Below are 24,075 nucleotides of genomic sequence, written 5' to 3'. Positions count from 1 at the left end.
AATTAGACTGTTTTCAGGCAGTGTTATATTTTCCCTGTCGACCCTTTGAATCATCTTATTGTTATTCACTGAATACTCCCAGATGTTCTGGGCTTACAGAGCCCTAAGTTATTATCACCACCATCTCACCTGCAGGCTCTGGAAAGCCCAGAGTGAGAGGGGAACAAACTCCATGGCCTCTGGTGGCCAGAAGGGTCATGGAAACCTGCACACATTGTGTGGATGGCGAGGACTGGAGGACATGGGGAGGGCATGCTCGCTCTGGGGACAGGGGGCTGCTGGCTTCTCAGCTCCAGCTGATTGTCCTATCATATGTCAGTTCATGAAGCAGTTCTTTGTTGTTGTTTTTAAAGAAAGCTAGAAATATAGATTTCTATGTGGACTTTTTCCCATAAAAAAGAGTTGACCTAAGTTTATAAAACATCCTATTAGCCAAACAAAGCACACTAGATTATGGCCTCTGACCTAGGAACAGTCAGAAGCAGCTGGGTTGAGGGAGGGCTAGGGGATTCCTTTCCTCAGGGCTTTGCAGGTGGCAGAGCTAGAGTTACAGAGGAAACTTGGCAAATGCCTAAGGGTCTCAGATCATCCTGTCTTCTATCCTTCTCTTCCATTTGGCTACCCTGAGAGCGAATACCGTGCCCTCCCACTCTTTTAGGCTCTCCTTCCTTGCTTTTATTGTGTAAATACACATAATTGGAGCTTTCAGATCACCACTTCTTTGAAGAGTTTAACCTAACTTTTCCCATGGATTAAGTACTATAGATTGGATGCGTGATATCAGGTGTATTCTGAGCCAAGCATTTTCCAAATCCTTCTTTCTTGGTCCGCAATCTTTCTCTTCCTAGTCACCCCACCTTGAAAGTGGAGCCAGCATCTTTGCTTGGGCTGCGGGAACCTGGCCGTGCAGCAGGCTCCGGGTAAGCCCTGCAAGAACAGCCGAGATAGTAGGACCAGGAGTGGTTGCTGTTGTGTAATCCCATGCAAGTGTCATTATCTGTTGCCAAACACTGAAAGAGAAGCCGGTTCCAACTGATCATCATAAAAGCTTTCCCAGCACTTGTGGCTTCAGAGGCCGAGGAATCAGGGCAACCTGATGTATGTGGAAAGATGCATGCGCGATCGGCTCTTGCAAGGTGAGGTGGCCAATATATTGACTCAGTACAAACAGGTGAGCCTTTTTTGGGGGGAGGGAGGAGTAAGTAGGTTTGTTTATTTACATGGAGGTAGTGGGGATTGAACCCAGAACCTCGTGCATGCTAAGCAGGCACTCTACCACTGAGCTATACCCTCCCTACTCTTTTGTTTTTTTTTTTTTTTAAGAAGCAAAGGATATTTGGAGACAGCTTGGCTTGTGTCTCCAATCCAAATTTCACGTTACAAAGAAACCCAGAGGACACTTGGGGCAGAAGACGGCAATGCTTCTACCCAGAGGCATTTCGATTTCAGTTGATTGCTTTTTTTTTTTCTCTCCCGGGTGGAGTTTGTTTGCTGTTCTGGTGAAGTTAAACCGTAGTTAAACAGTTGACTTCACTGGGAAATGATATTATTTTGAAATGAGTCTGGGTTTCCCGTGTCAGTGACGGGCTGAGAGGGCAAGCAGCTGGTCTGGGCCGGGCTTTCGCACTCCCTGCGGCCGCGGCTCCGAGCCTCTCCCGCCACCATAGGCGTACTGAGTAATGAGAGCATGTCTGCTTTCAGATTCTGGTCCGGACTGCTGCTGGCGCTGGGCTCCCTCTGCCCGACAGGATCACCATGTGGCATTTCTACGCACATAGAAATAGGTAAGTGCCAGCCCCTAGTCATGGCATTAAGGACAACAGATCCATCAGAAATGTTAAGGGGGGGATTTAAAGTCATCCGGTGTATTGATAACGAGTTCCCCCGCGCACTTGCTCTGAGCGGCCCGAGGGCGAGGGGGAGTGGGGCGGGGTGGGGAGGAAGCGGAGGGGAGAGAGCCTGGGCTGGGGAATGATGGGCCGGGTGAGTTCAGTGTAGGAGGAGGACGCCTCTTTAGCCATTGGGTCTCCAGCCGGCCGTTTCTCTGAGTGGGGAAATAGCGAGGGACTGCATTGACTAGAGGTTCCCATAAAGGAGAAAAACTGATCTCATGGGAGAGGAGAAATATGGGTAGAATATGGTAGGAGTGGGGAATTAAATTTTGTGTTTACATTTACAAGTATGTGTAAAGGACCATGTGTGGCCACGGGAGTGGGTCCCCTGAGTCTTGGCTTTGAAGATGGTTGGCTTCAGGGAAGGCCAGGAAGTAGGGGTGGTCCCTGGCATTAGAGGTGCCCAGAATGATGACAGGAGTTGGGGAGGACAGGGATAGAGCAAGCTGGTGCCCATGAGCTCAGGGACGAAGGCTGAATTAACTGGATATAGGTGAGTAGCACAAAAATTTGGTTCTTGGATAAAATATATTTCTAATGTTTTTTCACTCCTGGAAAATGTGAGCCACTTTGTCATATGATGAGAAATGATTACATTTCATAGCAATATTTCACTTTACTTTTCTAGAAACCTGATGTCTTTTTTTTTTAAGATAATAACAGTAACAACATTTTATAGTTATGCTGCCTCCAAAAGGTTCAAAGCAGAACAAGATTACAAAGAAAATATGACAATTTATCAATGTGAAACAGACTTAGATATTCAGCCCTGGAGGGCAAGAACCGTAGGATCAAAGAATTGTATGAGTTCAGGGGACACTAGAGGTCACTGGGTTCAGTTCCTTTATTTTACAGATGAGGAAATTGATCCCAGGAAGTTCTCACAGCTAACTTGTTAGTGACCTGGTCTAAAATTACATCTTGACAGCTAGTCCAGCTCCTGTAGCTAGAAGGGAGTCAGGAGACTGTGGGAAAGGGAATGGGACCTATGTTCTAACACCAGCTCTGCTGTAAAGTACGTGGGTGCCTCTGAACAATTCACTTTCTCTCTCCCTCCTCTGCAAAATGAGGGAGCTGAACTCCTTAATGAATTCTAAAGTATCTTCCAAGTTTAAGTTCTAGGAAATTGAAATTGCTAAAACTGTAGCAGTGGGCCAAAGAGGAACACTTATCAATGGGAATATTCACATTTTTAATTCTTAGAGTTGAAAAATTAGCAAAATAGATTAAATCTAAAAAATTTTTTAAATTCAGATAATTGCTTGTCTTTCTTCAGGAGGTGCTACAAAAGGTCTTAATAATTAATATTTTATGTTTAGTCTGTATTAATCTCTGTTAAATGTAAAATAAAACAATAAGCATGTTTATGTGAACATAATTGAAGGCAACTCCTAATCTGCATAGATTGTGAGGATTTTTATGGAAATTTAGATGATTTCATAAATATCTTGGCTCATGTTTTCACGTCTATAGGGCCTGTGTGGACATTTATGTGAGTGAGTTCATTAGAATTGGCCTCATTCAGTGGTTTGGATCTATAAATTACTGGAATTCTATATACAGGTTATTTGTATGGGCTGTGATCTTGTCTCTTACAGTGTAAGTGCTTATAAGATGGTAGTGGCCATATTTTTGTTGTACAAATTTTAAAAACTGGATATGATTTACAATGGAAACAAGGTATCACCTTTGAATGTCTCTTCACAAGGAGTGTTCATCTTCCTATTGATTCTAAGATTCAGGGTGTGGGTGTGTGTATCTCATGGGTGTGGGCGCGTGCTTGGAGCAGTTGGATTTTTGAGACTTTCTTGGCCTTCTAAAGTGGTCCAATGATGAAGGAACAGTTGGGGATCATTGGTTCCATCCATGGTTTAGACCCTATATTGTATTTCCTACTTGGGTTTATCTATACCAGTGGGTTGTTGAAGCAAAATATGATGAAATTAAACACTTCTGTTTATTGAGTTCCTGCCACCTGTCATCACTTAGCATTTATTTTCTGTGATTCACTCAACAAACCTGTAAGGTAGAAATTATTTAATTTTATATAGGAACCTGAGGCCTGGAGACATTAACTAACTTACCCCAGGTCATAAGACCTAGTTAAGCAGAAACTTTGAGTCATCATCTAAGTTTGATTTGTGTTATGGCAATATAAATATTACATGAATCTAACTGTGGCTCATGAAAATCATGAGTGCAAACTTAATTTTCATCTTCCACTTTCTTGACAGTTACAACCACAAAATTACGTATTTTCCTTTTAAAATGACCTCAGAAGTTCTGTTTTCAATTATAGTTGAACTTAATTGATAAAAAAAAATCTTTTTTTGCTTGTTTTTTTTTGGGAGGGGGGAAGATAATAGTTTTACATATTTATTTTTGATGGAGATATTGGGGATTGAACCCAGAGCCTAATGCATGCTGGACATGCCCTCTACTACTGAGCTGTACCCTTCCCCCACAAACTTAATTGATTTTTGTATTTATTTCTTTCAGGACACAGAGCTCTGGAGTTTCTCCACCTTCAGGTTGGGAGTATTAACTACAAAGAGGTAAAAAGTTTGGGTTTTTTTTTTTTTTTTCTTTTTGGGTACTAACTTACTCTTCTAGGTGCCAAACAAAGGTCCTAACAGATATTGAAATAGTCATTTTGAGTCATTTGTATGGCTTTATAAAGCATCAGTGTTTTGGGTTCAAAGGTATATGTCCCTTCTAGCACTACTGGAACATATATGTAATAATTTAAATAATATTGAAATATTTTTAATTATGAATACAGTTCAAAAATGAGAGAATTTTTTAAAATAGTACATCTTATTGATTTTTATAAAGAGAGTCATGCCTGAGATAAGCTGTTTATTTTCTACTTATCTCTGTCTGTGTGTATAAAAATTGCATCACTATGAGGAGACAGAGTATTTATTCCTAGGTATGCTTTGAGGTACTCTTTCTGACTTCTACGCCTACTGTATTCTTGGTGAGACTAGCTGATGGTTCACTTCTACTTATCCTCAAATTAGTTGAACCCATTCTCCCCAGTACACTAGATCTAGTTCTGTAGCTAAATAATACTTTCTGACAAAGAGGATTCTAAAATACTTACATTTGATAGGAGTTAAATTCCCTCATGATGTCAGAATTGGATCTAATTATAACCAGTGAACCTTGATAATCCAATATGGAAAGCAGGATGGTAAAATAACCGAAATCTATCATAATCCATAAACCACTTTTACTCATTAGTTTCAACTTCCTTACTCCCCGATTTCACAGGCCCTCTAGGAAAAAAACAGCATTTATATTTGATCGTCATCTTCATTGACCCTGAGAGAAAGTGGGCAGGAAAGAGGAGAAACAAGAATCTGCCTAATTCATGGTGTGAACAATCGGTCCTGCGTGTGTGCAAGTGATTTCTAGTAGGGGTATTCAAGCTCGTATCATTCACTCAATTTAAAACATGTGAAATGAACATATGCTTCCCCTCAGCACTGGTCCTACCTCAAATAGTGAGGTCATCATTGGAAATGGCTGAGTGACCTGAGGACCCACACTTCCCCCCCTTTTTATATACATATATTTTTATTGAAGTATAGTCAATTTACAATGTTGTGTCAGTTTCTGGTGTACAGCATAGTGCTTCAGTAATATAGGAATATACATATATTTGTTTTCATATGCCCTTTCACCGTAAGTTACTACAAGATATTGAATATAGTTCCCAGCACTATACTGTGTAAACTTGTTGTTTATCTTTTTTTTTTATATATATTAGTATGTATAAATCTCGAACTCTCAACTTATCCCTTCCCACCCCCTTACCCTCTGGTAACCATAGGTTTGTATTCTATGTCTGTGAGTCTGTTTTTGTTTTGTAAATAAGTTCGTTTGTCTTTGTTTTGTTTTGTTTTGTTTTGTTTTTTAGATTCCACATATAAGTGATATCATATGGTATTTTTCTTTCTCTTTCTGGCTTACTTCACTTACAGTGACATTTTCCAGGTCCATCCATGTTGCTGCAAATGGCATTATTTTATTATTTTTTATGGCTGAGTAGCATTCCCCTGTATAAATATACCACAACTTCTTTACCCAGTCATCTGTCAATGGACATTTAGGTTGTTTCCATGTCTTGGCTATTGTAAATAGTGCATGTATCTTTTTGAATTAAGGTTCCCTCTGGATATATGCCCAGGAGTGGGACTGCTGGATCATGTGGCCCCCTTTTAACTTATGGAGACAGATAGGGATTACTTTACTTTTATCATGTTATCATCAAATCCCTTTTCAGAGATTGGTGATCTATTTTATATCTCCGTCTGTGAGCACCTTTGCAGTTTCTCTTTTCTCCCTACTAAAATCGGTTCTTTGGTGATCTCTGCACTCATTGATCCAGTTTGGTGAAAGGATGCAAAGGGGGGGTTACCTGAAGGATGCTAGCTGGCTGCGTAAACAGATCCCCACAGTCTGGCAGTATCTTGGCAAGTTCTGCTTATTTAGGGTCTGAGTTTTGTTGGTTCTGGGATTATCTTTGGCTAACACATCCGGAGGTGACTGCATTATACTGACTTTGACTTACGATAGTCACATTAATAAGAGAATAATGCATAAAGCTGAGAAAACCATTGTATTAATTTATCAGAACAGTAAGAATCAAGTGGACCTCACATTGGTGGTCATAACTGCCCTGTTATTTACTCTCTTTCTACAAGAATAAACAGAATGTGATATGTTAACCAGGAAATCAGAGCAATCGTATTTGGTTTGTTGCTGTCCTTGCTGCCCTGCTCCTCCCTCCCTGCCCACAGGGTAGATTTTGCCTTTTCTGATTAAAAAACTAATAGAAGCTCATTGTTTAAAAAAAAAAAAAAAAAGAAAAAGAAAAAGAAAATTCTCAGAGATAACCAATGTTAACATTTTGCTTTAAATCATTCCAGGCATTTTCTCTATATTTATTAGCACTTTCTCTTTTTTTAAAAAGGAAGTTTATACATTATTTTGTAAACTTGCCTTTTTTTGTCATTTACTATATGAGAGATATAGTCATGTCTGTGTTCATGTTCATATCAATAGAGATCTTCAGAATAACTTTTAACAATTACATGTTTTCTGTTACCCAGAATGTACCATAATTTATTTAACCAATTACCTTTGTTAACTTTTTCTTTTGAAATGATTTAAAACTGATAGAAAAATTGAAAAAAAAATAGACAATTCCCATATACCTTTTACCCAATTTGCCCAATTGTTGATAACTTATCATGTTTGCTTGTTGATCCTCTGTATACATATTGGTTTTCCCTGAGCCATTTGAGAGTTAGTTGCTGACGTGGTACTCATTATCCTTCAGTACATCTTGTGTATATTAGTCTCCCCTTATCCACAGGGGATACATTTCAAGACCCTAAGTGGATGCCTGATACCATGGATAGTACTGAACCCCATATATACTCTTTTTTCCTATACATACTTATGGACCCATGATAAACTTTAATTTATAAATTAGGCACAGTAAGAGAAACAATAGTAATTAATAATAAAGTAGAACAATTATAACAATATACTGTAATAAAAGTTATGTGAATGTGATCTTTCTATCAAAATGTCTTATTGTACAAATATAATGCCTCTTCCATTTTATCTAAGCACTTATCACACACTGTGGCTGTAACTTTTGCAGTTTGAGGTGCAACAGGAAAACTAGCACATTTTTCCTTCTTCACAATTTCATGGATGGAACGTTTGTTCTTACTGTATATCTTGGCAACCTCATCATACATTTTTTTTCATTCCTTATTAAGTCAAGAACTTTCACCTTTTCACTTAAAGATAGCACTTTCCAGCTCCTCTTTGGCATCTCCAAATTGCCAGCATCACTACTCATGCACTTTGGGGCATTACTGAGTAAGGTAAGGGCCAGTGTACACAAGCAATGTGATAACTCGATGCTTAGGAGACTAATGGTGGGCTATGCTGGACAAAGGGATGATTTACATCCCAAGTGGACGGAATAGGGTGGTGTGAGATTTCATCATGTTACTCAGAATTTCATCAAGTTAAAAATTATGAATTGTTTATTTTTGGAATTTTCCATTTAATGTTTTTGGGCCACGGGTAACTGAAACCAAGGAAAGCAAAACCATGGATAAGGAGGGACAGATTTCCTTTAAAAAAAAAAAAGCCAAAAAACTCCTTTACATAACCACAGTATAATAATCACAATCAGGAAATCAACATTGAAATAACACTATCACCCAGGCCTCTTATCAATTTCACCAGTTGTCTCAATATTCTTTATGGTTCCAGAACCAATCCAGGAGCATGTGTTGAGTTGTCAGTTCCTTCTGATCTCCTCCAACCTGGAATAGTTCCTCAGGCCTACCTTGTCTTTAATGTCCTTGGTATTTTGAAGACGTGCAGTGCAGTCACTCTGTAGAATGTACCTTCATTTGGTTTTGTCTGATGTTCTTCATGATTAGATTTTGCTGTAGGTTATTTTTGGGCAGAAATATTATAGACCATTGAAGTGAGGCTGTATTCTTCTCAATGCATTGTATCAGAAAGCACATGATGTCACCTTGTACCATTTCTGATGACGTTAACTTTTATTTCAGCTATTGCATTTTTCAGTTCTATAATTTCCATTCAGTTCTTCTTTGTATCTCCTATTTCTTTGCTGAGAGATTTTTTGTTTGTTTGTTTCAAGTGTGTTTGTAATTGTTCACTGTAGTGTTTACGACGGCTGCTTTAAATATTTGTGAGATAATTCAAAAATTTCTGCCATCTCACTGTTGGCAGAACAATAGATCTGTTCAATAGACTATCTTTTTTTCATTCCTTTTGATGTCTTTCTGGTTCTTGGTGTGATGGGTGATCTTTGATTTAAACCTGGACATTTTAGGTAGTAGATTATGAGATTCTGGATCTTATTTAAACCTCTTGTTTTAGTTGGTTTCTTTCTATACCACTATGGTAGGGGAAGGGGTGGGGGAACACTGTCTACCAACTACCAACTGGTGTTAGAATTTAAGGTTCGCCACTGGGCCTCCTGATGCCTCCCTGGCCAGGAGGGGTAAGAGTGCCTAATTGCTGCTCCTCACCATGGCCCCTACTGATGTCAGAGGGGTGGGGTGGATGTCCTCATCTCCCCTGGGCTTCTTCTGACTCTCCTCCAAAGTGGGGAGAGGGAGAGGTTCTTTGTTACGGCCAGATGGAATCGGGTGCCTGGGCTCTCCTCATGGTCTCCACTGACACCAAAGGGTAGGAATAGGGGGCAGGATGGCAGGGGTGAAAGTCCTTCATTCTTGTTCATTCTTCATCCTTGGCCTCTCTGGCCTCACTCCAGGAGGGAGCTGGGGCACCTCACTGCAGCCTGCTGAGGGGGATGTCTAGGTTCTCCGTGAGATCTTAGCTAGTGGTGGAGAAGAGTAGGGCCACAGACTTTTTCTGTGATGTTTGCATGGAGTAGAGAGGTGATTTCGAAAGAGTTCTCTGTCTTGCTAGGCTGTCTCTTTCTTGGTTATGTGACTTGAGAGAAGAGGCTTTTATTGTGGCTTTGTTTTGTTTTGTCTACACCCATTGGGGTTTCTAGGTGGCTGGCTTTTCCAATATCCAGTTTGGGACATATGAAGCAAAAAGAAAACTCAGAACTCACCACAGTGTTATTCTTCAGGTCCTGAATTTCTTAGCCAATCAGCTTGTTTATCTCTACCTTTCAGAGTCCTCTTGTGTTCCTTTTGATTACAGTGCCCAGAGTTTTTAGTTGTATTTAGCAGGAGGAATAGGGAAAAGTACATCCACTCCATCTTCCTGGAAGCAGAAGTCCTGTTGGAAGTCCTATCACTTGGTTAAGATGGTATCTGCCACACTTTTACACTGGAAAGTTACTAAGTATTTTCTACTTTCTATTTAATTAGTAAGTAAGTAGTTTGTGGAGGGATCAATTGAGGTAATGTAAATATCCTATTTCTCATCAAACTTTTAGCATCTATTGATGATTCTTACCTGAAATAATTATGATGGTGATTGTCAAACTCTTTATCTGATTCCATCATTTCTTCTAAATTTGTTAGGTGACATTCTGCTGTAAGGCAGAGCTTTTCCTTTCTTCCCATTTATCCATGACTTTCTATCGGTATACATTCACAAATTTCTATTTTATTCAGAGGTTTATATCCCATTACTAACATGATTTATCTTGGTGCCCAGATTATCCCAGGTTTCAAGTTGGCTTTTGTCTGTCTCTCTGTCTATCTACCTGTTTAAAACCATGAGTTCACATGAAAATATCTCCAATTCCAATTCATCACCACAAGATCTATTTTAGCCTTCTCTGTGTCCTTAACTCCTTTCTCCAACAGTGAGAAGCCTGGCCTCCATTATTTTCAATATATATTCTTCCATGCTCAATCTCCTTTGTGTGAGATCAGTTTCCTGACTATGCTTGCCAAATCCCTTCAGCCCTGGCACCACTGGTCGAGTCTTCTTGGCCCAGAAACAAATGAAAAAAATAAATAAAACAGGGAAGACATACATGACCAAGAAAGGATTAATATCCTTAAACTGCTCAGGTATTTCATTGAAATTTCTTTAACTATCTTCAGATTTGGAAACAGATTCACTCTTATGGTCTATTTTTTTAAATTCTTTTTTCATTTTTGCCAATTTAATAGGTGGAAACGGTATTTTGTTATAGATTATTGGCATTTTAAGTATTGATTCATTATGAATGAGATTAAATATATTTTCAGTGTTTGACTATTTCTATTGCCTCTTCTGTGAATTGCCTATGTCTTTTGCTCATTTTTCTATTAGGATATTTATTTTGATGTGTAAGAATGGCTCACTTATTAAAGATACTAGCCTGTTGTGTGTCAGATGATTCTCGTGGTTATTTATTTTTCTCTTAGATTTGTTTCGGGTTCTTTTTACCATGCAGGATATTTAAATTTTTGTGTAGTTAAGTGCATCAGTCTTTTCTTTCATGGTTTCTGCCTATTTTACTTAGAAGTATCATTCCTATTCTGAGATTATACAATTATTCACTGAAAATTTGTCTTGCCCAAAGTGGAGCCATAAAATTAACATTTCACATTTTAATTCATCTTGTATTTATTATGGCATAAAGCATGATAGGGATCTAGTGACTTGTTATTGGTAATGTTAATTTCAAGTCAGTGTCACCTAGGCTAAGTATGGATTCCCTGTTTAAAAAAAAGTTGGCACATTCATTGCCATGGGGTTGTGCCGACCCCACTGTTAATTCCATCCTTCACTCATCTGTTACGCGTTAAGTTATGTATGCTTGAGTCTGTTTTACTCTATTCTGTTTCATTGATCTGACTCTTTTGGTTCTGATATCATACCGTTTTTATTTCTGTAGCTTAAAAATGTACTTTTATATCTGAAGGATACATCCTACCTCTGTACTGTTTTTTTTCCTACAGCAGTTTCTTGACAATTTGGCTGTTACATTTAACTTTTAAAATTTACTTTAGGAACATTTTTTCATGTTAAATAACACTGTCTACCTCACGGGGAGATACAGATTTGACAAGTCTTAATACAGTGACGAAAACAGTGGCTGGCAAGGTAAATATTTAATAAAGTTAATTATTACTTTTAAGTGACAAAAGTCCAACTCAAACTACCTTTAGGAAGAAAAGGAGAATTTACTGGTTCATGTGACTGGTAGCCCCGGGGCAGAGCTGGACCAGGAGGTCTAGATGGTGCATTCTCTCTCCCAGTGGAAGAGACCAGACCACCCGGGACTCAGCCTCTAAGTTTAAAATTCCCAAAGAGAAGAGGGCAGCTTCCTCACAGCTCTAGCTGAGAGATCTTGGGGGAGATTCTAACTGAACCAGGTTCCATCAGACATGCATCTCTGAGCCAAACACTGTAGTGAGAGTGGGTGCGCTGGCCTCTTACCCCTGTGGTCAGCTCCCCTGATCAGTATGGAAGTGATTCTGTCTTTAGAAAACTGGGAATGAGATACTGCTTGGAAAGACAAAAATGAAAAATAGATCATACTGTATTTCCTTGTGTTTTAAGTTCTTTAAGCTACTTCTTTGTTACTTCCATATATAGCCTATGTTATTAGTAAGTTCCTATTGAAAAATTTAAAAGTTGGATTGCCAAACTTTTACTTTGCCCATATTGTCAGGGTATATTTGCAGATCATGGAAACTTCTCTGGCTAGTTTATGCTGAGAGGAGCTCAATACTAAGTATTAGGGAATTCAGTGCTGATAAACTGTGTGAGAGCTGGAGGAGAAAGCTCTAGACTAAGTATCCAGAAAGGACTCTCAGAACAACACACAGACCTGGCCCGCCAAGGCTACCATGCCCAGTCAGCCAGCCACTCCCCTGTTTGCTAGCTCCACATCCAACTGTCTCCTACACAGTTTGGAAAGTAAAAAGCCAGCACCTTGACCGTTGGCTCTGGGCCCTCATCACCTCAGCCGCACTCCTTACTAGCAAAACGGATGCCCTGTACCCTGCCTGTGATCACCTGGACCCCCTCTACCTCTGCTGGGGAAAAGCCAAGCACTTTCATGCTGGCGAAAGGAGCCAGGGAGGGAGAAGTGGGCTCCGACAGACATGAGTGCTGGGGAACACAGTCTTCGTTTTCCAAGACTCCAGCGTGCATCTGGGCGCAGCCAAAAGCAGGGCGGAATGGGATGGAGTGAGCCAGGCAACTAGTCCTCTGCCATGGATTTTACATCATTTTAAAAGGGAAAGGACATTTTTTAACCCTCCAAAATGTTAGTCTTAACCTTTAAGCTATAAAGGATAAAATATTACGCCAAAGTACAGGTGGCTACTGTACACTAGTATCAGTACCGATACATATGCGTGTGTAGATGTATATATTTTTCTCATTTTACTAGTTGTCATTGAATCGTGGGAAATCTTACCACCAGCCAGTTCTAGGTCAGTGAAATAGCCTTAGGGAAATCCTGCTCTACTGGGTAGAGAGAGGAAATAAAATGAAGGGAGGTGAAATTCAAATAGTTGATTTTTGCTATTTTTAAGTTAGCCTGTCTGTTTTTGGTAGGAAAGAACCTGAAGATATATTGCTGGATGTTGTCTTGGATTATACATGAATTTTTATAATTTCTTTATTCCTTCCTTTCTGCCCTCCTTCCATCACCCCCTGCCCCTGCCCCAGTCACACTGTTCTGACATCCTGTAGCTGGGCGTGGACTGGGCCTGCTTTGCCCAGACTGTTGACTCTTGCCCTCTAATCTATTTTCCTGCTCTCCAGCTGTTACTTGAACACCAGGATGCGTATCAGGCTGGAACCGTGTTTCCTGATTCGTTTTACCCCATCATCTGTGAAAGAGGTAAGATGAAGATTCGTAGACCGACCGATGTCACTTTTGCTTGGTTGATAGGAATAGCTAGGACTTAAAAAAATATAAACTAGCACATTATATTTTCCACCATCGTTGGTCAGTGACCTAGCTCAGATAGGTGTGCTTTCCATTTAACCAAAACTTACCCGCTTAAGCATAGAAATTCTAAAAGCTTTATCCTACGTGCCCTTACTTGCTTTCCTGCTTCGTGGCAGAAGAAAACATTCTGAAAGAGATCCAGAGGTCTGAGTTTTTGTTCCTTTTATGTTGTCTGTTAGCCTGTGACCTTGAGAAAGAAACTTCCACACTGAGCCTTAGCTTCCATGTCTGTAACAATAATGTGAGTGCCTGCCTTGCTGCTTTGCTGAGTTTGTTGGTGTTAGTGCATGTTATTTTGTCAAATGTTATGCAAATCCAAGGTAGTGTTATTAGTGAACAGGGCTCATGGGTTGTATCAGTCAGGGTCCCAGCAGGCATAGAAGGGATGCACAAACTGAGTCCTTTGAGGGGGAGTTTTATACGGGGATTGTTTACAAAGATGTGCACAGGACAAAGAAAATTGCAAGGGATCAGGAGAGAGCAGTTGCTGGTGCTGCAGACAGAGCTGCGTGGCAGGGGCCACTTGATGGGACCTTGAGTTAGGGACACAGCTGGCCCCCTGGGACCCCACAGAAGGGGAGCTGGGGGAATGAAGACCCCACCCTCTCTCTCCTCCTTTTCTCTGATCTCCTGTTGTTCCCGCATTGGCCAAACCCAACCCAACCCAAGCCAGAGGGCTAAGAAGTCAGCTGAGGCAGGTCATCTCAGAGGCACAGCACAGGATGGAGTAGGATGGAGAGCAGGTCTGGGGGACAGACAAAAGACAACCAGTACAGAGGGTCACTGCATAAACCATTTTTGGAATTTTAAGGTCATCATCAGCCATTATCCTATTTTTTCTTAAATACAGTGATGCCTTTAAAGTCAATGAAATGTTTAGAGCTACTCACTCTTATAGTTATGATCTCAGATAACCAAGCTTTTGTGTTTCTCATATTTGTAAGGTTTTTTTGTTTCTCTCTTAATTTGTTAACTTTCCTTTCTTTGTCCTACTATTTTGCCTGCTTGTTGAGGTTCTCTTTCTAATAACAGAATAACCTATTTCTAATTTAGCACTTCCCAAACTGTAACGTCTCTTGATATTTTACCAGTTCATTGATACCTTACATAAAAAAGAAAGAAGTAAAAGATTAATTTTGTCCATGAAATCTGAGATGCTTTTGCTTAACAAATGCCATGTTTAGAGATGGACAAAACACACAGTAGTAAAGGTTCTGAGAAGAATGTAAGAGGAATGCAAACTATCCAGAATCGTCTACTTTTTATACATCAATAGATAAGATATCCTTTTATATGTTGTAAAGATTGGGACCAATCTGTGCCAGAAATAAAGATCAATTAGAAAGAATTAAGAAAAGCATGTACTGATGACAAGGACTTGGATGCAGATTCCTCTTAGAATTTCTGAATTTTTCCAAATCTTACCTTTGCTTCATACAGTTCTACTTCAGCAGTAGTTTTTTCTTCTTTGGTGATCGACTTTTATGGCATCTTTGGAAAGTGCTCAAGTTTCTTAGGTACTTATTTGCCCAAGAAGCCACTTTTTTGGGAACTTGTATTTCATCAGTTTACCTAATAGTGAATTAAATTCTATAATTGCAATCACAAGGACAACTGGCTCTAATAGGAATAGAAGCAGACCTGCCTGACCCTCTAAACTACAGCACAGCCGTGGGGGCCGACGTGCCTGGGCCTGCACCGCGGCCTGTTAGCTGCCAGCATCCAGCGTGCCCTGGGATGTGGCCTTTCTCTTTTATGATATTCAGAGAGAACAAAGAGTTTTGGTTCATCTGACAATTTGGTTGTAAGGAGGTTTGTCAAAGAGCAACCACTATACTTAATTCTGGATTTCGACCGTGTTCTGTAAAATGGGAACGGGAAGTTTATTTCTAGGACGACTGATGGAGAAAATCGCATTTCTTAGTTACAACTTCTTTGAAAATCATTTTCAGAGAAACCAATGATTTAAAACTGGTTGGACTATTTTTACTTTAACAACAGTATAAAAAAGTTGACCTGAGGGATCTGAACTCTGGAGTTTTGCTTTCGATTATCCCTGTGACGTCTGACACTCCACGAAGAATCTGGCATTTGAAGGTTTACAGTAGATGTCAGTTTCTGCCTTTTTTATCCCTCATGCAGGAATAAAGAGGTATATGGGACACTGCTTTGCCCACTCTTGGGGCCTGTACCATTTAATAATAATTATAAATGCTTGATAGCCTTTGGAATATCTGCTTTTGTGCTGTTAGGGAGGCTGACTGTGATGGAAAAGATGGTTAAAAAAACCAAAAAACCTTCAACTTACCTCCTTAGCTTTAGGGCACAGAAATTGAAAACACTTCCACCTTTTTTTTTTTTTTTAAGTATAGTTGATAGGTTATTACAAGGTATTGAATATAGCTCCCTGTGCTGTACAGTAGGATCTTGTTGTTATCTGTTTTATATATAGTAGTTTGTATCTGCTCATCCCCAACTCCCAATCTGTCCATCCTCCCCCTTTCCTCTTTGGTAATGATAAGTTTGTTTTCTATGTCTCTGAGTCTCTTTCTATTTTGTAAGTAGGTTCATTTGTATCATTGTTTAAGATTCTACATATAAGTGATATTGTATGATATTTGTCCTTCTCTGTCTGACTTACTTCACTTAATATGATGATCTCTAGGTCCATCCATGTTGCTGAAAATGACATTATTTCATTTTTTTATGGCTGAGTAACATTCCATTGTGTATATATATTCCATTGTGTGTGTGTGTATATATATATATTGTGTGTACATACACCACAGCTTCTTTATCCAGTCATCTGTTGATGGACATTTAGGTTGCTTCCATGTCTTGGCTATTGTAAACAGTGCTGCTGTGAACATTGGGGTGCATGTATCTTTTCGAATTAGAGTTTTCTTGGGATATATGCCCAGGAGTGGGACTGCTGGGTCATATGGTAACTCTATGTTTAGTTTTTTAAGGAACCTCCATGCTGTTCCCCATAGTGGCTTCACCAAGTTACATTCCTACCAAGAGAGTAGGAGGGTTCCCTTTTCTCTACACCCTTTCCAGCATTTATTGTTTGAAAATAATTCCAACCTTTCTTGCAGCCTAGCTGTTTCCAGATGCTACAAGCTGTTTGGGCTCCTTTTTCTTCTGACTGGCCCTTCTTTTCTAGAGGCTTCCTTTGAACATTGACCCAGGAAGCCAAGGGGCTTGGAGGGGAGAAGGAGATGGGACACAGCAAGGCAGCAGGCGGTGGTGGAAGATTTGATTGAGAATCTCCAACTGTTTCAGAAAGAATCCTGAGGCCTGCTTTTGCTTTACCAGGACAATTCCATGATGTGTCTGAGAGCACTCACTGGACTCCATTTCTCAATGCGAGCGTTCATTATATCCGAGAGAACTACCCCCTTCCCTGGGATAAGGTAGGCGCAGCCTCCAATCCTAAAAATGCCCGGTTCCAGGCCTGCCAAGTCCTGTTTTTGCACCTGCATTACACCCACTGGGACTCCACCCCCCAGACTCTGTGAGGGCTTCTCACCATTGCTCCTTCAGTGCCAAACACAGCTCGTGGGATGGCGCCGGTGGCTAGGTGGCTAGTTAATACCCGAATACATGATTTTTTTTTTTTAAGTTTCGCATACGTCACTTGGTCGTTTTGCTCCAATAGTAAATTAATCTGAAAGCAATTCCAAGGCACTAGAAAACATTTCCAAAAGTCCTCCATGTGTTTTGGGTACTAGAAACTACAATGTACCTGTCTCTGATTTTTTTTTTTTTTTTGGTTAAGTTTCAATAATGGAAATTAATTCATATTTATGAAAACTTTTAATGAGATTGTTATAAAATAACCCAAACACACATGACTCTTGTTTGCTTATTTGGCAGGACACAGAGAAATTGGTAGCGTTCCTGTTTGGAATTACCTCTCACATGGTGGCAGACATCAGCTGGCACAGCCTGGGCATTGAACAGGGCTTCCTTGAGACGATGGGAGCTGTGAGTACTTATCTTTGGGTTAATGACTGTATGGGCGTGGCTCTGTCATACCCAAGATCCAAAACAGACCCTTATGAAAAGAAAAACTTTACGTGATTCAGATGTCATGTGGAGACAAGACTCTTTGCCCAAAGCAGTATTCGTTAGATTTCTATCTTGTCCTGTTCATTCCTTTTACTCTTCTTGCTACCTGGGTAAATTCATCCATGTAGGCAGAATGACTCCTGTGCCCTGAAAACAGCCACTGGTGGGATGTTCTGTTTTAGTCACAAACAAGATTTGAGAAATTTTCTGTTTTATTCAAGCTGTGCATCTTAACAAGGTTATGCATACCTTACTACTCGATTCTATTTAAAAGTAATCATTTCACATGTTTTTTTTTTTTGTTTGTTTTCTTTCCTTTTCACTTGTCTATATGAAGATGTTATATCCCCACACTGAAAATTGTGATCTTACCTGATGACTTAGTTTCTGAAAGTCCCCTCTGGACATTCATTGGTATAAATACCATTCGGTGAGAAGTTTTAACTTGTGCTTAGTGGAGATTTTGTATATCCTATAAGATGCAAAAGTCTGCAGTAGCTTATCTGCTATAAAACATGACGTATACAACTCAGCTTCCAGTATAATTTTTTAGGAGGGGGTGGTAGTTAGGTTTTTATTCATTGTTCTTTTATTAATGGAGGCACTGGGGACTGAACCCAGGACCTTATGCGTGCTAAGTACATGCTCTACACTGAGCTATACCTTCCTCCCTAATTTTTTAACAAATAAAATAAAGTTAAATGTTCTTTTGAAAAGTGCGTCTGCCCACTAGGCATCCTCAGCAGTCCTTTGGGTTAGGCTGTCATCTCCCCACTCCTCGCTTAACAGTGGGCTAGGAGTTTGGGCTTCAATTTTTGATACATACCAGATGGTTCTCTCTCTTTCTCAGATTGATTTTCACAACTCCTATTCCGAGGCACATCCGACTGGTGATTTCGGTACTGTTTGTTTATGTTTGTCAAAGTTTCTTCTGTGGGAGTTATATTTCATTTGCAATGAAGTCACTACTGTACCTTAAATATGTCTTTTTTCTATCTCTTCCAATAGCCTGTGCTAATTAGCCTTCTGTTTTAATATTGCTGTTCATTTAGAGTACAGGCATACCTCACTTAATATAGAGGTGTACTTCTGAAAAGTGGTGTATATGTATTTTTTATTTAAAAAATCACATTTCATCACTGACTTGTCATAATTTTAGAAAAGTTTTACTTTTATGTCAGATTAAAATTCATTACCAAGTGTCTCCTAATACTTTAGCTTTAAATTGGTAAATTTCACCTTTTTTCTGTAGTAAATTACCTTTAAATATACAAAGTGAATGGTGAGTGGTGATGATTTAAAGAACCCTCATGGTCCACCTTAAAGTAAAAAACCTTTTTGTTACATGGGTAATTCTCTTCTTTTCTTTGTATATATGTATTTTTTTTATTGAAGTATCTCTTCTTTTTAAAAATTTTTATTTTATTTTTTAGGGTTGGATAATTAGGTTTATTTATTTCTTTTAATGGGGGCACTGGGGATTGAACCCAGGACCTCATGCATGCTAAGCATGTGCTCTACCACTAAGCTATACACCCCCCTGCTCCTGGGTGATCCTTTCTTAATTCATGTATTTCACTAGCTAAGACTTTAAAAGATCACTTATTCTTAAAGAAAGACACACCTATACCTAAAATAATGAAAAAAAACCTGTAACAGTGTGAAGAACTAATTACCTGGAGTATGCAAATTTGTGCTCCAAGCAGCATGCTGTGTACTGTCACTAATGCACCAAATGTAAATGTTTTCTCATATCATAGGAGGAGACGTGTTGAGCCAGTTTGAGTTTAACTTTAATTACCTTGCACGGCACTGGTAAGAGCAACGTATGTTTAAATACGGGATACCTAAATGGCAGTTGGGAGCTTGACTCGTTTTTTTCCTTAGAAAATAGAACTTACAATGTCATTAGGAGTCTTCTGCATTTGTAAATAAGAAGTAAAACTACAGATTTGAGCAGTCTGAGTACAAGATATTGAACTTCAATTAAAAAAATTTAAAAAATGAATAGTCTAGATTCTTCTAGAGATATGTGAATTACACCAAACATGTAAGATAATGTATATTTATAAATAAAAAGGATGCTGCTCACCCATGTAGTTGCCACTCAGTTTACGAAATAGAGCATTCCTGGGATCTAGAAGCTCCACGCCTTCCCTCCTCTGTCACGTCACCTTCTCTGTCTCCAGGGATAACCACTGCCTTAAGGTTTTCTGTTACTCATTTTGTTGCTTTTCTCTATAGTTTTACTACCTAGGGATGTATGCATATGCAAAATAGTACATGGTTTTTCACTTTAGATGATTAGAATTACACAGCTTGTGTTCTTCTTAAGATGAAACTTAATAGAAATTTTTAAGATTTAATTTCTTGCTTAAAATGATCTTTCTGTGATTTAGTCATATTGATATGTTTGGCTGTAGTTCACCCATTTTCACCACTCTGTAGTCCTCCATGCACCAAAATGAATCAACTTCATTCTAATGTTAATGGATGTGTAGGCAGTGTTAAGTGGTTTCGCTTCATACATAGTGTTGCTATGAGCGTTTTTGTACCTACATTTGTGCCCTGGAGGGGAATCTCTTTCAAGTAACTGACACCAGCAGTGGAATTGCAGGGCTGTAGGGCTTATGCCTGATGAACTGAACCGAGAAATCCCAGACGCTCATTCAGAATGATCTTCCCAGTTTATACTCCCATCGGCTTGTTCTCCTGCTTCTGTGTTCTCCAGTACTTGGTATTGTTGAACTTAAACACTTTTAAAAAACATATTTGGTGTGTAATGGTACCTCCTTAAGCTTTTAATTTGCATTTCCCAGATTACTAAAGAGGCTGAATGTTTCATATTTTATCGATCACTTGTGTTTCACTTTAAGTGAAAATCCTGTTTGGTTTTTAGCCTGTTTTTCTGTTGGATTGTTTGTCCGTTTTATTTCTGAGTGTTCTTTGTATATTCTGGCTTCTAATCTTTTGTCACTTTATCATTTATTTGTTACAAGTACCTTTTTATAGTTTGTGGCAAGTCTTTTTACTTGTTTTATGGTGTATCTTGATAAACAGAATTTGTTAATTTTAATGTTGTTGAATATTTCAATCCTTTCCTTTGTGATTTGTACTTTTGATGTCTTATTTCAGAAACCCTCCCCCACCTTGAGGGCATGAGGTTATTCTACACAGCCTTCTAAATCTTTTATAAGTTTCATTTTTTAACTTTATATCTTTAATTTACCTGGACTTAATTTTTTGTATACTCTGATAGAAATTTTATTTTTTTCTTTAGAGATAACTTACTGTCTCAGAACCATTTTTCAACAGTCTACCCTTTCCTCATTGATCTGTAGTGCCCTCTCTGACATAAATTAAAATTCCTTATGTATGTGGGTCAGTTTCTGAGATTTCCATCATGTTCTTTTGGCCTAATTGACTATCTCTGAGTAATATTGATTTTTAAAATGACAACAGCGTTACAATACATTTTGACGTCTATTAGGGCTGACTACCCTACCTGTTGTTTTTCTTCAAACATACCTTGTCTAGTCTCTTGCCTTGGCTCTTTCAAATAAAGTGGTAAGATCAAGTTGCTATGTTCTAAGAAAAATCCCATTGGAATTTTGATTAGAATTATATTGACTCTAGAGATCAATTGGGAGAGAATTAACAGTTTTGCAACATTGAGTCTACTTATCCATAAATATGCTATATATTTTATTCAAGTTGTCTTTAATGACTTTAAAGTTTTATAAGTTTTTCCATCAAGGTCTTACACATTTTATTAGTTTTAAATGATAGTGGATTTTCTCCCCCTTGTCATTATGTCAAAGTTTGTTATATGTGTTTGAAGATATGTTGTTAGGTACATTCAAGTTTCAAAATCTTACATCTTTCTGGTGAATTGACCCTTTTATAATGATGTAGTGATTCTTTATATCTAACAATGCTCAAGTCTGTTTATAAGATATTATTGTAGTCACATTTGTTGTTGTTGTTGTTCTTGTTTGTTTTTTCTTCAAATGTTTACTAAGCAGTCAGATGACATAACTCTATCTCCCAGTCCCAGCCTCTGTCTCCTAGAGCACAGAGATCTAGGACTTGGGAGGAGCACTTGCAGAACAAAGAGGAAGCAGAGCTGGGGGCTTGGCAAGCTTATTGTTCCTATCCCTGGTCCAGCTGCCTCAGAACTAAGAGAGGCCCAGCACCAACAAGTCACTCCCAGATTAGATGAGGCCAGCTGGCCTTTGGATGCCCAGGAAGAGGTGGTGGCAGCAGTGACATGCGAGGTCCCCCGACTCTCCACACAGGGTAGTCTGCACTGGATTAGACGTCCATTTCAAATTGTGCCTCGCTGGGGATCTGGTCTTCTTTCAGTTATATTCTGCAGTGATTGAATTTCTCGAGGTTTGAGGTAGATTGGCTTTTCTCCAGAGAGGGTTTGTTCTTGGCTTTTGCAGGCTGGCTCTAGGCACATCAACCTGGGACCACATTCAGTTACATTCAGTCCTTGAAGTTGTTCGGACTACACAGATAGCATGCATGCAAGGGAAAACATCTGTGGGGCTGAGACTGGTTACCAATTATAGGGGCAGATATTTTCCCCTCTCTTTATCCATTGCCAAGATGAAGACAGGCAGGTTTCTTTGCTGTCCTTGTTAGTATGTTGGGTTTATTACTCATACAGAAGGGGTAGACTTTCATGCAGAGTCTCCTCTGAGATGGTCCACTTTGGGTGATTTCTATACTTTATTCCCTGTCTCCTGCACACCAGGCAGCCATCAGAAAACCCCTGGGTTCCCACAGTTTGGCAGATGTCTTCAGGGCGAAAGCTGGCTTTCCCACTCATTTACCTCCCAAAGTTTCCAGTTTCAATTTGGTTTTGGCCTTAGAAAATTTTCACTTTCTTGTTAGCTGGGTGATTCATTAAAAAAAATATATTTTTGTTATTTTGTCGAGACTTTTAAGCTAAGTTTATTGGGTGGACCATTCTGGTGCTCTTATAAAAATAAAATATGGACATCTCAACAGATTCCTTCTTATAAATATACTAAAATTTATTGATTGTGATTGCTGTCTGGTATATTCTAAGGTTTTTGAAATAAAGATAAAAGATGACTCAGTATAAATCTAATTTTTAAGATGCTGATCATCTTCCAACTGAAATAACTAATATCTGTGAACCAAAAGCTTGAGTTAGAATTCTTTTTTTTATTACCTTGCATATTTTACTCTGAAAGTAGGATGTTCAGGGTGAGGAGCCATTTTTGGTGTTTTTGAAACAATGATTCTAGTGAATAATTCAACTTAAAAGAATAAAAATAGTTTATATTGCTCCTTGAACTATGAATTCACAAAGCTAAACATCCCTTTTATATTTTATAGTTAGTTTCCTATCTTTGCATAAATATTTGATTAAGGTACCAGTTGTTCGCTTTGCAGCATTGGGCAAATTATTGAACTTTTTTATTACCTTAGTGTCCTGTATGTGAAGTGGGAGGATGATAGTACCAACCAGGTGGTTGGTAGGATTAAATAAATAATGTATATGAAGCCCTTTGCATGGTGTCTGGCACATAATAATCTTGGACTAATTGGTAGTTGCTGCTGTTAATGACCTTCAACTTCAGAATCAAAACAATTTGTAACTTGATTCTAATGCTTTTCTCAGGTACGTGCCCGTTGAAGATCTGCTGGAAATTTACAAGAAACTCTATGGCCGAGAAGTCATCACCAAAAAAGCCATTGTTGACTGTTCATACCTTCAGTTCTTGGAAATGTAAGTGTAACTAGGGGAAAATTTGTAACGGATTTTGCTGTGACTTCGTTAACACAGTTTCCGATGTTGTAGTTTCCTGAGAGTGGACTTCGGATTTATGGATTTTGCTTGTTCAAAGGCAGTTGCTTTTGAATTCCTTCTTCATTTATTTGCTTCACTTCTTTGTGGAAGCCCCATCTCACTGGCAAAATTATTGTTTCTGTTGCAGGTATGGTGAGATGTTAGCTGTTTCCAAGGTAAAGGTGTCATTCTTCAAAATCTTAAAGGGTTATAAAGATACCAAGAGTAACACCTTATTTATTTATTGACTTATTTCTCTTTCTCTCTGCCATAGCTTTACCCCACTTACTCCAGAAAGTCCCCATTTTTGGTGGAACAGTTTCAAGAATACTTCCTCGGTGGACTGGATGACATGATGTTTTGGTCCAGTAATATATACCATCTAACGAGCTTCATGTTAGAGAATGGAACCAGGTGAATTATTACTCTTTCTCCTACCAGTCACTCCCTGCCTTGCTACCCCTTGTCCCCAACATAACTCTCAGGTTTTTTAACTGATCAAATGAAGGGGAAAAAAAGTTCCAGAAGTACCGTCCCATCTTAACCAAGAAGGAAAAGAATGGAAACTGTCATGTCAAAGCTCCAACTGGTTCCCATCTGGTTAGACTTGCTGATGTCTCTCCTGTCTTAGGGATGGAGCGGTAGATACTGTAGAATTTGTCATCTGTGAGAAATGGCTCAGGTGGGAAGGAATCCACTTCCACTGTTGTGCTGCCTCTGTTTCTTTGGGGAAGAAGAGTTTCTTTTGGGAAGGAGCTCTCTTCAGGCTCCAGCAAAGGATGTGGCGATCTTTACCCTCACCCCGACTGGACCTCTCTGGGTTCAGG

At 39.1% G+C, this 24,075-nt stretch overlaps 1 protein-coding gene across 2 annotated transcripts in view; it reads left to right on the top strand.

Annotated features, from left to right (window-relative positions):
• Positions 1-1,467: 1,467 nt before the first annotated feature.
• GPLD1 (glycosylphosphatidylinositol specific phospholipase D1) overlaps positions 1,468-24,075 on the top strand; it is a 45,162-nt gene continuing 22,554 nt past the window's right edge. For both annotated transcript variants that reach the window (XM_031435120.2, XM_031435119.2), the window contains exons 1-10: positions 1,468-1,784; positions 4,392-4,447; positions 13,158-13,236; positions 16,666-16,763; positions 17,227-17,337; positions 18,272-18,320; positions 19,182-19,236; positions 23,081-23,188; positions 23,397-23,424; positions 23,523-23,662. In XM_031435120.2, coding sequence (XP_031290980.1) covers positions 1,688-1,784; positions 4,392-4,447; positions 13,158-13,236; positions 16,666-16,763; positions 17,227-17,337; positions 18,272-18,320; positions 19,182-19,236; positions 23,081-23,188; positions 23,397-23,424; positions 23,523-23,662 — 821 coding nt within the window. In that variant the 5' untranslated portion in view covers positions 1,468-1,687. The remainder of the gene's footprint in view (positions 1,785-4,391; positions 4,448-13,157; positions 13,237-16,665; positions 16,764-17,226; positions 17,338-18,271; positions 18,321-19,181; positions 19,237-23,080; positions 23,189-23,396; positions 23,425-23,522; positions 23,663-24,075) is intronic.

The sequence above is a fragment of the Camelus dromedarius genome, chromosome 19, assembly GCF_036321535.1.
Source record: "Camelus dromedarius isolate mCamDro1 chromosome 19, mCamDro1.pat, whole genome shotgun sequence".
NCBI classification, from domain to species: Eukaryota; Metazoa; Chordata; class Mammalia; order Artiodactyla; family Camelidae; genus Camelus; species Camelus dromedarius.
Note: the sequence above shows the minus strand (reverse complement) of the source record. Positions and strands in the feature narration are given on the sequence as shown.